Genomic DNA, 14,821 nt, shown 5'->3' with positions numbered 1-14,821 from the left:
CAGAGCAAAGGGGGGGAAGGAGAGAGCCCCACGGCAGGGTGAGCTCTTAGGGAAGGAGAAGGTGGACCCCAGCTCTCCTCCCTGTCCCCGGGGACTGTGCTTCTCGTGACCAGATGACTGTTTCATCCCATCCTGCTACAACAGAGGGGTGCATGCTCTGGGCAATCAACCAGAGCGGGCATTTTTCAGAAGAAAGAGAAATCACTTTGTTCTGTGTAAAAAGCTGCACTCCAGGCTCAGCAAGCTCCGCCTGCAACTTAGATTAGAAAGCTGCCGCTAAATCCTTCACTCCAGTACAAGTTGTTTTTCCCTTCCAGCTCTGGGCTATATCCTGCGGAGGCAGCCGCAGGCAGTATGTCTGAGTATCTGCAGAAGTTTTACAGAAAAGACACCAAACTCGAGGGGCGCCATTCTCGGCTGCACCAGCATCCTCGCCCTTGTGTGGCCCAGAGATGGGAGGGTGGGGGCTGAGGTTAGCCGCCTTCTCTCAGTATCAGGTGCTGTGAGGGTCTGAGCAATTATAACCTGGTGCCCTCTCTCCTTGGCACCAACAGCAGACCCCCAGGGAAGAGGAGCTTACACTGGTCTCAATTGAATGTGTGGGGAAAAGATAAGTAAGTGATTCGAGGATGTTGCTCGATAAATTGTGTTTTTCAAGCCGTTTTGCTCAGAAGGTTAATGTTCATTACCCTACCACTGAGCCATTCCACTCCTAGGCACTGACCCGTGAGTGTCCAGAAGAAGCCTTGGAAGAGAATGTTCAGAGCAGCCGCCTTCATCAGCGCGAAACCCGGCACAGCCCATGTGCCCGTCCACAGGGCAACAAAAACTATGGTCCACCTGCACACGGGCACACTCAGCAACAGGAGGGGGAGACCACCGAGGGGTGCGGGACCCTGGATGGTCTTGGAGCCAGCCAGCTGAGGGGGAAAGCCAGACACAAAGGGCTGTGCGCAGAGCGAGCCTGCCCTGCAGGGAGGGATGCAGAGCGACGATCACTTCTGCCGGGGCGGGGAAGGGCGGCGGGTCACCATGGCAACGGGTGGGACCGGACACACTGACCATCCGGGCATTCCAGTGGACGTAAGGACACACAATGGCACTATACGTAAACTGTTTCCCAATCTAACTGTCACTCAAAGTAGCACAACCATGCTGCGCAACTGAGATGATTAGCACTCAAAACCGTAGGACCCCGGGGGAACTGTGATTAAACATTTTAGCGAAAACACTTCCAGCCGGCCCTGCCCCTCTGCATTTGTCAGAAGGGGAACTTTGCTGCACTTCTGGGAAAACACAAAGCATGTTCCTTCCTCATCTGATGTGTATTCAATTCCAGAACGTCCAACTTTCTAAGATCAAACTATGCCATTCCACAGATGCTTTGCATGAGTTTAGTTCCCGGCCAGCCAGTTTTCCTGGGGTGTCCCCCCACCCCGGGAAAGGTAGGTCTCCTTACTCTGCTTCCACAGCCCCTTGTACTTCCCCTTTGGTAACATGTGTCCCACCAGAGGGCAGGGACCCAGTTGGCTCTGCCCAACACCACCCCGAGGGCCTAACACAGAGGGCGGGACCAGTCATGGGCTAGACTGTGTCCCCCTGGAATTCACATGTGGACACCTCAACTCCTAGCACCTCAGACTGTGACTGTGACTGTATTTGGAAGTAAGGACTTAAAAAGAATGACAATCATGTGATTGCTGTTCTTATTCACTCTCTAATGCAACCCCATGGACTTCAGCACACCAGGCTTCCCTGTCCTTCACCATCTCCTGGGGTTTGAGCAAACTCATGTCCATTGAGTCAGTGATGCCATCCAACCATCTCATCTTCTGCCACCCCCTTCTCCTCCTCTCAATCTTCCCAGCATCAGGGGCTTTTCCAATGAGTCGGTTCTTCGCATCAGGTGGCCAAAGTATTGGAGCTTCAGCATCAGTCCTTCCAATGAATATTCAGGGTTGATTTCCTTTAGGATTGACTGATTTGATGGCCAAGGGACTCTCAAGAGTCTTCTCCAGGATCACAGTTCAAAAGCATAAGTTCTTTATATATGGTCCAAATCTTGCATCCATACATGACTACTGGAAAAACCATAGCTTTGACTAGACAGACCTTTGTTGGCAAAGTAATGTCTTTGCTTTTTAAGATGCTGTCTAGGTTGGTCATAACTTTTCTTCCAAGGAGCAAGCATCTTTTATTTCATGGCTGCAGTCACCATCCACTGTGATTTTGGAGCCCAAGTAAATAAAATCTGCTACTGTTTCCATTTTTTCCCATCTGTTTGCCATGAAGTGATGGAACCAGATGCCATGATCTTAGTTTTTTGAATGTTGAGTGTTAAGCCACCTTTTTCACTCTCTTCTTCAGCCTTCATCAAGAGGCTCTTTAGTTCCCCTTCACTCTCTGCCATAAGGGTGGTATCATCTGCATATCTGAGGTTGTTGATATTTCTCCTGGCAATCTTAATTCCAGCTTGTGCTTCATCCAGCCCAGCGTTTCACATGATGTACTCTACTAAAGAGCCTCTTGATGACAGTGAAACAGGAGAGTGAAAAAATTGGCTTAAAACTCAACATTCAGAAAACTAAGATCATGGCATCTGGTCCCATCACTTCATGGAAAATAGATGGGGCGTGGAAACAGTGACAGACTTTATTTGGGGGCGGCTCCAAAATCACTGCAGATGGTGACTGCACCCATGATATTAAAAGGTGCTTGCTCCTTGGAAGAAAAGTTATGACCAAGCTAGACAGCATCTTAAAAAGCAAACACATTACTTTGCCAACAAAGGTCCATCTAGTCAAAGCTATGGTTTTTCCAGTGGTCAAGTATAAATGTGAGAGTTGGACCATAAAGAAAGCTGAGCGCAGAAGAATTGATGCTTTTGAACTGCGGTGTTGGAGAAGACTCTTGAGAGTCCCTTGGACTTCAAGGAGATCCAACCAGTCCATCCTAAAGGAGATCAGTCCTGAATATTCATTGGAAAGATTGGTGCTGAAGCTGAAACTGCAATACTTTGGCCACCTGATGCGAAGAACTGACTCATTTGAAAAGACTCTGATGCTGGGAAAGATTGACAAAAGAGAAGGGGACAACAGAGGATGAGATGGTTGGATGGCATCACCAACTCAATGGACAGGAGTTTGAGGAAACTCCGGGAGTTGGTGATGGACAGGGAAGCCTGGCGTGCTGCAGTCCATGGGGTCACAAAGAGTTGGACATGACTGAACGACTGAACTGAACCCTACATATAAGTTAAATAAGCAGGGTGACAATATACAGCCTTGACGTACTCCTTTTCCTATTTGGAAGCAGTCTGTTGTTCCATTTCCAGTTCTAACTGTTGCTTCTTGATATGCATACAGGTTTCTCAGGAGGTAAGATGGTCTGGTATTCCCATCTCTTGAAGAATTTTCCAGTTCGTTGTGCTCCACAGAGTCAAAGGCTTTAGTGTAGTCAGTGAAGCAGAAGTAGATTTTTTCTGGAATTCTCTTGCTTTTCTTATGATCCAACATATATCAAGATATAATCGACACAGAACAAGTAACTGGCACATATAATGCACACCTTAATTACACACTGTTGACCTACAACAATAAAAGAGACCAGCAAAATGGGTTTATTTGGAAACAGCCAAGAGTTGCAATTTGGAACATGCAATCTATGGCAAACCACAGGCAAGTCTGGAGAACAAAGAGGCAATTCTTTAATAGAGGAGAAGGGAGAATTAAGAAGGGCCCGTCTAAGCAGAGTCCATTGGTAGAAACTGAGAATTTGGCATGTAAGCGGTCTTTCACCCGCTGGCTTGTTGCCAGGAGTGGAGATATCCTTCCTTTCTCCTCCTATTAGTAAAGTAAGGCAAGGTACACTCTTCCTTGCAGGAAGATGCCCGAGATATGGGTTTAATTCCTGGGTCGGGAAGATCCCCAGGAGGAGGGCACGGCAACCCGCTCCAGTATTCTTGCCTGGAGAATCCCATGGACAGAGGAGCCTGGAGGGCTACAGTCCATGGAGAATCCCATGGCAGAGGAGCCTGGTGGGCTACAGTCCATGGAGAATCCCATGGACAGAGGAGCCTGGTGGGCTACAGTCCATGGAGAATCCCATGGCAGAGGAGCCTGGTGGGCTACAGTCCATGGAGAATCCCATGGACAGAGGAGCCTGGTGGGCTACAGTCCACAGGCTGCAGAGTCTGAAGCTACTGAGCGCACGGCACACACACAGGGCGTGCTTGCTCCCTCTTCTGGCCTCCTGACTCCAATTTATTTTTTTAAATTTTTGACCATGCCGCCTGTGGGTTCCTAGTTTCCTGACCCAACCCTCAACCTCGGCAGTGAAAATGCAGAGTCCTGACCCCTGGACCGCCAGGGGATTTTCTCTGACTCCACTGTATTTTATTTAAATATCGACTTGTCTGTCTGGCTGTGCTGGGCCTCAGCTGCAGCACACGAGGTCTTAGTTGCAGCATGCTTGAACTCTTGGTTGCATGTGGGATCTAGTTCTCCAACCAGGGCTCAAACCCAGGCCCCCTACATTGACAGCCTGGAATCCTAACCACTGGACCACTAGGCAAGTCCCTCTGAGTCTTTTTTAAATGAGGTTTCTGTTTCTTAATTTTTATAACATTGAGGTGTACAGTGTCATGATTTCATACACATACATATTGCAAACTATGATAAGGTGAGATAATATATCCTTCACCTCATGTAATTGCCGTTTTGCTGTTTGTGTTACGGTGAGTACATTTAGGATCTACTTTTAGCAACTTTCACGTACATAATACTTGTCAACTAGAGGCACTGTGCTGTACATTATTAGAACCCTGGAACTTCATCTTATAACTGGAAGTCTGTACCCTCAGACCATCAGCTCCCCATTTCCCCCAGTGCCAGCGCCCAGCAACCACCATTGTACTCTGCTTCTATGATTTTGAATTCCACATGTAAGTGCAATTACACAGTACTGACTATATTTGTTTCTCTAACTCAATTAGCAAAATGTCCTCCAGGTTCATTCATGCTGCTCCAGTTGGCAGGGTGGCCTTTTTTATGGCTGAATAATATTTCATTATATGTAATTCCAAATATCACTCATTTCTTCATTCATTCATCCACACTTAGGATGAACACTTAGGTTGTCTCCATGTCCTGCAAAAATGCTGCAGTGAGCCTGGGGCACAGCACTTCAGGATACTGGTTTCAATCCTTTGTATACACCAAAGTGGTACTGCTGGATCACATGGTAGTCCTATTTTCAACTTTTTGAGAAACCAGGATGTAATTAAGTTTTCAAGAGGTCTTATGGCTTCGCCTTAATCCAGTCTGACTGGTATCCTTGCAAGAGAAGGCGATGAGGAAGACGCCTCAGAAGTCAGCTCTGCCTGCCTCGATCTGGGACTTCCAACTCCCAGAACTAAAGAGAAGAAATGTGTATTGTCTAAGCCCCTAGTCTGAGAGCTTTGTTACCAGCACCTCTAGAAAAGGAATGCAACACCGACCAGGCCCTCCACAAATATTTCTTAAAATTAAGTTGAAATAGAGCTATCAAGATTCTCTTTTAATCACAATGTTTTGCACCTATTGACTATTTACTGTGACTGAAAAGAGTCTAAGGCAGTTTCAAATCTGAACCCAAAGAAATTTTTTTTAATTCCCAAGATCTGTAAGATTAAAAACAATATTCCTGGGAATTTCGTCCATTTCTAGGATAAAACCAATCAAGCGTCTCTTCAGTCACCGTTACTGCTGATGGCTAACAGGAATAATGCCACACGACAGGGGAAACGCTGCCAAAGCCCCCTCCGGACCTGGTCTTCCAGACCCACCGGGCCAGGCGGGAAGGGACACCTGGACCAGAGGCCGGCCCCGCCCATATTCCTTCCAGGCGGGGTCAGTGTCCAGGGCTGTGAGGGGCGTGTCCTGTAAGCCTGAGGCCCTCGGCTTTGGCACCAGAAATCCGGGCTACAGAGGGACATGCTGGATGGCCCCTGGGCCAGCAGGCAGGACGAGGGTCAGGCAGGCAGGCAGCCGGCAGAGGCCTGGGTGGGACGGAGCCTCCCTGTCCGGTCAGAGCCCAACATGACCTCAGCCCTGCTCCAAATGACGTAGCAGGGCCCATAACGGCCCAGTGTAAGGCACTCTCCACTTGTGAAGGCGAGACGTTCCTCCAAATTAAGAAACAAAGTTTGCACATGGAGCCCTGCTGCACACTGCGCGCCTGCCTGGACGGGGGCGGGCGCTGGGGGAGCGCGGACACAGGTGTGCGTATCGGCTCCACACTGCGCGCAGCCTGGGCGGGGGCGGGCGCGGGGGAGCGCGCACACAGGTGTGCGTATCGGCTCCACACTGCGCGCAGCCTGGACGGGGGCGGGCGCGGGGGAGCGCGCACACAGGTGTGCGTATCGGCTCCACACTGCGCGCAGCCTGGGCGGGGGCGGGCGCGGGGGAGCGCGCACACAGGTGTGCGTATCGGCTCCACACTGCGCGCAGCCTGGACGGGGGCGGGCGCGGGGGAGCGCGCACACAGGTGTGCGTGTGGCCGAGTCCCGCTGCCGCCGCCGCCGGGTCGCGTCCGTCGCGTCCGACTCTGTGCCCCATGGACGGCAGCCCCCCAGGCCCCCCGTCCCCGGGATTCTCCAGGCAAGAGCCCCTTTGCTAGTCACCTGAAACCGCCGCAACACTGTTAATCAGCCACACCCCAGTGCAAAATGTTTCTGGAGTTAAAGAAATGCCAAAAAAGTGAATCCTCCTCAGACCGCTGGCGATTTAAAGGAAGAAATATAATGAGTGTCCAGAGTTATACCTATGGCTGATTCATGTTGATGCTCGACAGAAAACAACAAAATTATGTAAAGCAATTATCCTTCAGTTAGAAAAATAGAAAAGAGTTGTTTGGGGACCAAAAAGACAGCCAAAACACTCGCCTTTCTCGCGCCGCCTCACACGAGTCTCGCCCCCTCAGACGAGTCCCGCCCCCATGTCTCCTCTGGCCTATCACGGGCCGCGTGTCTCACGAGTCCCGCCCCCACGTAGTCCCCAGCCTATCCCGCGGCGCTTTCGCACCACACCGCCTTCCTATTTCCCTGCCCGTGGCGCGCCCGCTCTGACCCTTGACCTCTCTCCGGACTTTCCCGCGCCCCTGAGTCCCGCCTCCCAGAGCAAGAGCCCCGCCCCCGCCCTCGCCCTGGGCCTATCCCGCGTCGCGCCGCGTACTAGTCCCGCCCCCGCTCCGCGCAGGGTTGGCGCGCGGCTGTGACGTCACGGGCAAGAGAGGCGCGGCAGCCGAGCTGAGCCGCTCCCGGCCGCGGCCATGCCCAAGCGGGGCTGCCCCTTCGCGGATGCGGCCCCGCTGCAGCTCAAAGTGCGTGTCGGCCAGAGAGAGCTGAGTCGCGGCGTGTGCGCCGAGCGCCTCACACGAGAGATTTTCGGTGAGTGCGGCTAAGCCGGGCTGCGCGGGGGGTCCCCACCGGCCGCGCCCCCTGGAGCCGGGGCCCGTGTTCCGCGCCGCCTGACCGGGCTTAGGAGCCGCGAGAAGGACGGCGTGAATGCTCCCGCGTCCACGACCTGCCCCTTCCGCACCTCCCGAAACGGACGGCTTCTGCGTGGGGCTGAGTCGGGGCTCGGTCCTGCGGGAATACTGGACTCACCGGAGCCCGCTCTGATCTGGCCAGCCCAGCGATAGGCCTCCGGGTCCCGCCTCCCGGGACTCGTCCCGGTGGGAAAGCCGGCAGAGGCACCCCCTCAAACCCGAGAGGCTTGTGTGGAGCGCGCCCTCCTTGTCAGGCGGTGCCGCTGCTGAGGGGGGCCAGTCGAAGGAGGACTCTCCAGAGGGGCAGGCACGGGTCACCGAAGGACCACCTGCAGGCAGTCAGGTCTGGAGGAACAGAGTCAAAGCCAGATCCTGCGGGGTTAGACAGGCAGAGAGGGAAAAGAAGGAAATTCCTGGCAGAGGGAACAGCCTGTGCGAAAACCGGAGAGCTGAAGTGTGCGCTCTGGCTCAGCGCGGCTGCACTGTCCGGTTGGAGAAGTGTGAGGGCCCTGGCCTGCGCCTTCTCCTCTGACTCCCTCAGCACATTTGTGAGTGCATGGATAATACTGATCATCACTCCGGAGAGATGAGCAGGTGATGTGCATGAGTGAAGCCTAGGGTGCTTGGGCCAAACTGCAGTTGTTACTCTCTCGGGACATTCTAGAAATGAAAACACTGCCAACAGAAGGAAGGGGTTCCCTGGTGGCTCAGACAGTAAAGAATCCTCCTGCAATGAGGGAGACCTGGGTTTGATCCCTGGATTGGGAAGGTCCCCAGGAGGGAGGGCATGGGAACCCACTCCAGTATTCTTGCCTGGAGAATCCCATGGACAGAGGAGCCTGGCGGGCTACAGTCCATGGGGTCGCAAAGAGTCAGACACGACTGAGTGACTAACACACACACACAAGTCAGTCTAGCTCTCGACCATGATGTCCTGGAGCATTTGCAGAGCTTGTCCCATGCAGGGCCCATCAGGGAGGGAGTGCTAGGCTCCCTGGACATTCTCTCAGAAGGGCAGGACATCGTGAGGCCCGTGTGAACTCATGTGTAATGATTTCCAAGTCTTTAACTCCGGCCTCTTTTATGTTGAACTGGCCACAGGCCCTTGAAGACAAGTGTTAGTCTTGCCACATGACCTGCCCCCCGCCCCAGTCCCATCCTGTTATGAACGGGGAGACTAGAGGAGCAGGAGCTGGGTGTGGCAGGCTGTCTTCTCTTCAGTTGAGTTATCAGCTGTGTGTTTCTGTCGATATCACCCAGCGCCAGCAGCTTCTAAGGTCTCCACCCTGGCTCTGTTGGGACAGGGCAGACAACCACAGAGCATTGCTGGGCTGGCACCTAGCATTTGACCTTCCGAAAGCTGCTGCTCAGGGGTGGGAACATGTCCAGGTCCCACAGAGGTCTGGAAACTTCTGGGGTACCTTGTCAGGAGCCAGCTATGGCTGTGCCTTTTGCCAGCAGCTCTGCAACAGCTGAAAGGCTGCAGGCCTGGGCTTGCAAGCTCAGCTCTGAGTCTCTTGCTGTGCTTTAGTTGGCGATCCACAGTGCAGAAGGAAATGGAGAAGGAGATGGCAACCCACTCCAGTATTCTTGCCTGGAGAATCCCAGGGACGGAGGAGCCTGATGGGCTGCTGTCTTTGGGGTTGCACAGAGTCAGACACAACTGAAGCGACTTAGCAGCAGCAGCACAGAGCTTCCTCTGTCAGAGGGGGCCTGCTTGTGGGTTCTGGGGAGGAGGTGAGGCCACACGTTGTGAAAAATCAGCAGAGTGACGGGACAGGGAGCCCAGGTGGGGCTGCAGGGTGCAGAACCGGGCTGGAGGAGGTGCCCGCTGAGCCCGGGCAGGAGGGCAGCCTCGCCAGGGGCCGCTTGGTCCTGGGTGGCTGGAAGACTGCTCAGCGGAGGGCTCAGCACGCATGGCTCCAGGGACAGGCGGCCCCGCAGGGGCTTCCACACCGCAGGGGTGTAAGTGGGCGATGCTTGTCCTCCCCAGAGAAGACCATGCAGCTTCTCTTCCGTGGGGCCCAGGCCTGCATGGACCCTGCGTGGGAGGAAGGCTGCGCCATCGTCCACACGCCAGAGTCCCCGAGGCCCGGCCCCACAGAAGCCCCTCGGGCCGCGCGCGGGCAGATGCTGATCAGGCCCGACGGCCGGCTGACCCGGAGTCAAGCGCAGGCCTCCGAGGCTGGTGAGTAAGGCCTCCAGCAGGTGCTTCCCAGGTCTCTGCTGCAGACAGGATGCGGGGGGGCCGGGCCAGAGTCTGACGCCGCGAGCGGGGTGAGCGCCTGGAGGCTCCCACTGCAGGAGGCTGTCCCTGCTCTGATGTGTGGGAGCTGTGAACAGCTCTAACTGTTCCATCAGAAAGCAGCAGACGCGCCTCTGGTTGGCCCCCGTGGGCGTCCTGCCTGCTCCCCACCTGTGGCTCTCACCCGCATCCCTCTGCGATGTGCTGCAGCCTCAGGCTGTCACGCGCGTCACAGCTAAAACTCCCCCCCGGGGCCCAGGAACCCCCGTGTTAAGCCAGGACATGTGGACCACACTTTTGAGACCCAGCTGTGAGACACACCAGGGGTTGAAGGCCTGGCGAGTCCTGCTGCAGGAGGTCAGGGGAAGAGCTAGCCCGGGCTCCCGACCTCTGGGTGGTGACAGTCCCAGGTGGGCCTCACGGAAGCCAGCTGGGATCTCCCCCTGGTGAACGGGTCCGAGCGCCGTGCTTCCACACAGGTTGACTCGTGGTGGGTCAGGCGCTGGAGGAGGGCAGCCCGCTGTCCTCCGGGGGGCGAGGGGCAGCCCCCAGCGCCAGGGCTCCCAGTCACCGTTGGACTGACCGGTGTTTCTTCTGCACAGACCCGGCTGGGGCAGCGTCGAGAGCCTGCTCGTCGTGCGTGCGGGCCGTGGACGGGAACGCGGCGTGCGGCCAGTGCGAGCGGGCCCTGTGTGCGCGCTGCGTGCGCACCTGCTGCAGCTGCGGAGCCGTGGCCTGCGCCCTGTGCGCCCTCGTGGAGTGAGTGCAGGCCCTGGGGCGGGGCCTCCCCCTCCTGGAGTGGGGGCGGGGCCTCCTCGTCCTCCTGCCTTCCCCAGCTGCCTGGTCACCAAACACCCGCAGAGCCCACTGCTCACCTGTTTGGTCTCGTGGCCATGATGGGCCGGGCACCCTGCCCTGTGTGATGGAACACATGACTTGCTCCAGGTCCCCCTGGAGGCCGGGCTTTGGCCTCCGAGCTGCAGCGTGGCCCTGCCACGGGTGTCCTGCCTGCACCTGGTGGACCCCCTCGGCCCCCAGCTCTGGCGGGACTGTGGGCTGGGCCGCTGCTGAGAGCTGGGCCTGGGCTCCTGAGTGCTGACGCTGTGGTGCCCGCCTGGGGCAGCTGCTGCCTCCTGGCCCGTCAGCTCCTTCCCCAGGGCGGTCTCCTGCCCTTGGTTGCGTTGCCTCTTCCCTGCCCCGCTGGAGCCCTCAGGGGCCAGTCAGCCCTGCCACACAGCTGGGGGCTGCCCGGGGCGGCAGGCCAGCTTGAGGCCTGAGCTGCGCTCTGGCTGGCAGGGCCGCTCCAGTGAATGCCCCAGACGTTCACCATCACCCGTGGACTTCCACCGAGGTCTGGTATCTGGGGGCTGAGGGGGTCTCCTTGGGGCGCCCCTTGTCAGCAGGCTCCGCACTCTGGCCTCACCCCGGGCCCCCGAGCCGCCTCCCTCGGGAGTGTCTGTCTCCGAGGGCCTGGCCGTGGGGGCTCAGCCGCCCGGGTGCGGGACCCCCTCGTGACTGCCTCTGTCTGGGCCGGGCGGGTACGCAGCTCACGGGGACTCAGCCCTAATGCAGCCCCTCTCCCCGCCCGTCTCTCAGCTACGGGGGCAACCTTCACGAGAAAGTGCTGTGCTCCAGCTGTGCCGCGTTCGAGGCCTGAGCCCACGAGTCGACCACCGCCCCGCCTCCACCACCCCGCCACGGTGACTGAGGAACCGGGAGAGGGTGCTTTTTCTCTTTTGTATTTTGTGCTCCTGACGACTGAAGACAATAAATCCTTTATATTTGGACGAGAGGGCTCACTTGGCAGCGCTCCTGGGGCCTGTGACCTGCCGGCTCCACGCGGCCGCACCTTAAGCCCTCTGGGGTGGGCCGAGTCTCAGACTGTCCCTGCAAGGCCACGAGGCACACTGCCATCTCGGGGCCCCTGCCCAGGACCGGGGGTTCTGGCCAGGGTCGCGGCCCGTGGGGCCTGAGGGAGGCAGCAGACAGGTGGGCCACAGGCCGGTTCCCACACACGGACCCCCACAGCGCTGCCCGCCAGGAGGAGCCGGTGAGCGGGCAGCCCGACTCCCCAGAGAGCCTGGCAGCGTGGAGAGGCATGCTGGGGTGGGGAGCGGGGCGCTGGCAGCTGGAGGGTCAGTGACAGCAATCTGTAGGGTGCTGGACGGTTTCCCCCCATGGACGGAGCCTGGGACTCCGGAGCAAGGAGACGGAGGGCTGCAAGGAGGCCTTAGGTCTAAGAAAGGGGGTCACAAGTGAGTCCCAGGTCTTCTGAGCTGCGAACACTCAGAGGCTGCCTGGCTCAGCCCCAGGAATGCAGCTCAAGCCCCTGGTCAGCGGTCAGCCGTCCTCTTCGGGGGTCACCTCCGGCCCCGCGTCCACCTGCAGACCGTGACCCCAATGAGCACGAGAAGAGAGGCTCAGTGTCGCTCATCACTGGGGACACAGGTCGCTGTTGGGAGGAGTGGCCTCGCCCCCGTCAGGGCGCCCGCGGGGACATGCAGCCCCGGGAGCCCGTGCGCGGCTGTGGACAGCAGGCAGGGCGGCATCGGGGCAGCGCCGCAGTGACCCGGTGCGCCCACCTCTGGCAAACACCCTGCAGGAAAGCGAGCCTTTGTGCCTGTGTTCACAGCAACGCCGTTCACAAGAGGGCAGAGGACCGTGTCCATCTGGGGGACAAGGCTAAGCCAACACGGCCCATCCCTACAGTGGAATCGGGCCTGGCCTTAAAGGAAGGAAACCCTGACAGACTACAGGACAGACGGACCCAGAGGATGTCGTGCTGAGGGAAGTAGGCCAGCTGCAACAGGGCGGGCAGCGGAGGGGTGGGGCCGGGGTGGGGCGGAGGTGGGCCGTGAGTGGAAGGAGAACAGGTTCGGTCTATGAAGGTGGAGGTTTCTGGAGGTGGTGGTGGTGCGATCACGTGGACGCGCTGAACGCCACTGGACTGGCCGAAGCGGTAAACTTGATGTGTTTTACCAATTGAGGATATTTAAAATGTTAAAAGACAGTTGTTGAAAGCAAAAGTAATGTGTGTTGGGGATTTTGAACGTGATGGGAACAAGCTGTGAGCGCAGCACGGAGCCAGGACATGGAGGTGTGCGATCTGAGGACTGTGTGCATTGCAGGGTCTCAGAGGCAGGCTGGTGAGTCAGTTACAGACAGGTCCAAGCGCAGCCAGGCCACAGCTACGTCCTCCCTGCAGAGAGCACTTGTTCTGAATTCCTCATGGGATCCTGCGTCCTGGAACTGGAAAGTAACAGCAGTGGGAAAGCTGATGAAATAGGAATAAGCCATAAAAGAAAATGGGATGTTAAAGAACAGTCATTAATCCACAATGAGGCAGAGAAAGAGGAAAGATGGCATAAAGAAGCAGCGAGGCGTGCAGGAGAGCAGCACAAGGGTGTTCAGGCTCAGCCACAACTAGACCCACTGCTGGAGGTGGGCCAGGCACCCCCGAGGGGTGAAGACCCTCAGACAGCCCAGACAACAGCAAGAGCAGACAACCCCCTTGTCGACAAGAAGTCCTGTTCAAGTATAGAGAGGCAAATTCAGAGTGAAAGGGTGGGCTGAGTGCCTGTTGAATGATGAGCCATCTTTGAGCAGACATTCCTGGGCTGGCATCTACTTCGGGGAAGGCCCTGACCCTATGCCATCCCAACACCCCAGCCTGGCCGGCCCCTCGCTGGGAGCTGGCCTGACCCGTGGGCACCCCAGATGCTAAAGGCGCTTCTGTTCCCGTCTCCCTGTCCCTCGGGGCCAGCCTAGTGAAGGACAGGGTGGGACGTGGGCGGGCATTACAGCCTCCCTTGCAGGCCAGGCTGCCCCGCTGGGCCTCACTGCCCCGGGGCCACGATTCACCAGGCCACCCTGCCAGGGAGGTGCCTCCACAGCCCCGCCTCCAGGAAGGTCCGGATGTTCTGGGGTCTTCGCCCCTGGCTCATCCCCTCTTGGCCCAACCCTCCTGGATGGGACAGAGAGTAAGGTCACACTTGTGTCCGTGCCCATGACCTTTAAGCCTGTCCCAGGCCAAGGAATGTCCCTGGGGCCATCACCCCATCTCCCAAGGGGGTCCTGTGGGAAGGAGCGGCTCAAGCCTCTCTCCCTGGCCAGCTGCCCCCACCACGCCCCAGCATCAGCTTCAAAGGCACCCCCCGGGTTTCCACACAACATAGGCCATATTGGGGTACCATTTGCTTGAAGTCGGGATCATCGGGTACTGCTCCCTTTTTTATGGTGTTAAAATGCACACCTCCCCAAGACCCTGCTTTCCCCTCTCTGGGGCACATGCATATTTGCAGGAGTGGGACTGCCGCGCCCCTGGTGGTTCCGGCTCTGTTTTCCACGGGCTGTGCCTGGTGCGCCCCACCAGCGGTGCACAGGCTTCCAGTCTGAAGCATGTTTTTTTGTTTCTGAAATTGATCTAGAGCATGTTTAGCAGGTGACATTTGGCATAGTTTGGTTTCCAAGAGAGCTGCTGCGTACTAGAGAGAAAGAGCTGAGAGTCCGTCAGAACTGGGCCCTAAGGGACCACCCAGAGAACTGGGCGGCTCCAGAGCACCCCCAGGCCTGGACTGACCTCCAGCACCCCACACTCTGCTCAGGCACCCCGTCCAGCACAAGCGGGCAGCCACCCCACTCCAAGGAATGCCTTGTCAGGGCCACCTGCCCTGGAGCCTGGAGAAGAGATGGCTCCTGCCGCGTCCCCCCGCCCAGGCGCCAGGCCCTGTGACTGTCCAGCCCACACCTTCAGGGTGGAGTCTACTGGAGGGGAGAGCAAGGCCCCATCCCTCCCTGCTTGTGCCCCGGTGCTGCACGGCAACTTCTCTCTGCACCCGCCAGGTGGCGCCCGAGGCCCGTCTCGCTGGGCTGCTTAGACACCCTGGCCCCCCCACCCACCCTCTGCCCAGCTGTCCCAGGCTTGCTGTGTGACCCCTGGCAGGCTACCCTCTGGTCCTCTCAGGTCCAGGGCCTGGCGGTGGCTAGAGTGTCTGTCCTAGCCAGCAGTGAACCCTGCAGGGTCCCAGTCCGTCCTGGTGGTCAGGCCTG

The 14,821-nt window shown here is 57.3% G+C and overlaps 1 protein-coding gene across 1 annotated transcript; it reads left to right on the top strand.

Annotated features, from left to right (window-relative positions):
* The first annotated feature begins 7,242 nt into the window (after positions 1-7,242).
* On the top strand, positions 7,243-11,559 carry SIVA1 (SIVA1 apoptosis inducing factor). The gene is made up of 4 exons (XM_006042690.4): positions 7,243-7,426; positions 9,521-9,715; positions 10,375-10,531; positions 11,369-11,559. The coding sequence occupies exons 1-4, from the start codon at positions 7,309-7,311 to the stop codon at positions 11,427-11,429; spliced, it is 531 nt and encodes a 176-aa protein (XP_006042752.2). The 5' UTR covers positions 7,243-7,308; the 3' UTR covers positions 11,430-11,559.
* Positions 11,560-14,821: the final 3,262 nt, after the last annotated feature.

The sequence above is a fragment of the Bubalus bubalis genome, chromosome 20, assembly GCF_019923935.1.
Source record: "Bubalus bubalis isolate 160015118507 breed Murrah chromosome 20, NDDB_SH_1, whole genome shotgun sequence".
In the NCBI taxonomy this organism is placed as follows: domain Eukaryota; kingdom Metazoa; phylum Chordata; class Mammalia; order Artiodactyla; family Bovidae; genus Bubalus; species Bubalus bubalis.
The sequence above is the reverse complement of the archived record's forward strand: the minus strand, read 5'-3'. Positions and strand labels throughout refer to the sequence as shown.

What these genes read in the sequence shown, in the direction of transcription:
- SIVA1 (XM_006042690.4), top strand. Translation starts at nt 7,309, where the DNA reads ATGCCCAAGCGGGGCTGCCCCTTCGCGGATGCGGCCCCGCTGCAGCTC. An exon ending in CCTCACACGAGAGATTTTCG is followed by an intron (nt 7,427 to 9,520) that starts GTGAGTGCGGCT and finishes TGTCCTCCCCAG; the next exon opens with AGAAGACCATGCAGCTTCTC. An exon ending in AGCGCAGGCCTCCGAGGCTG is followed by an intron (nt 9,716 to 10,374) that starts GTGAGTAAGGCC and finishes TCTTCTGCACAG; the next exon opens with ACCCGGCTGGGGCAGCGTCG.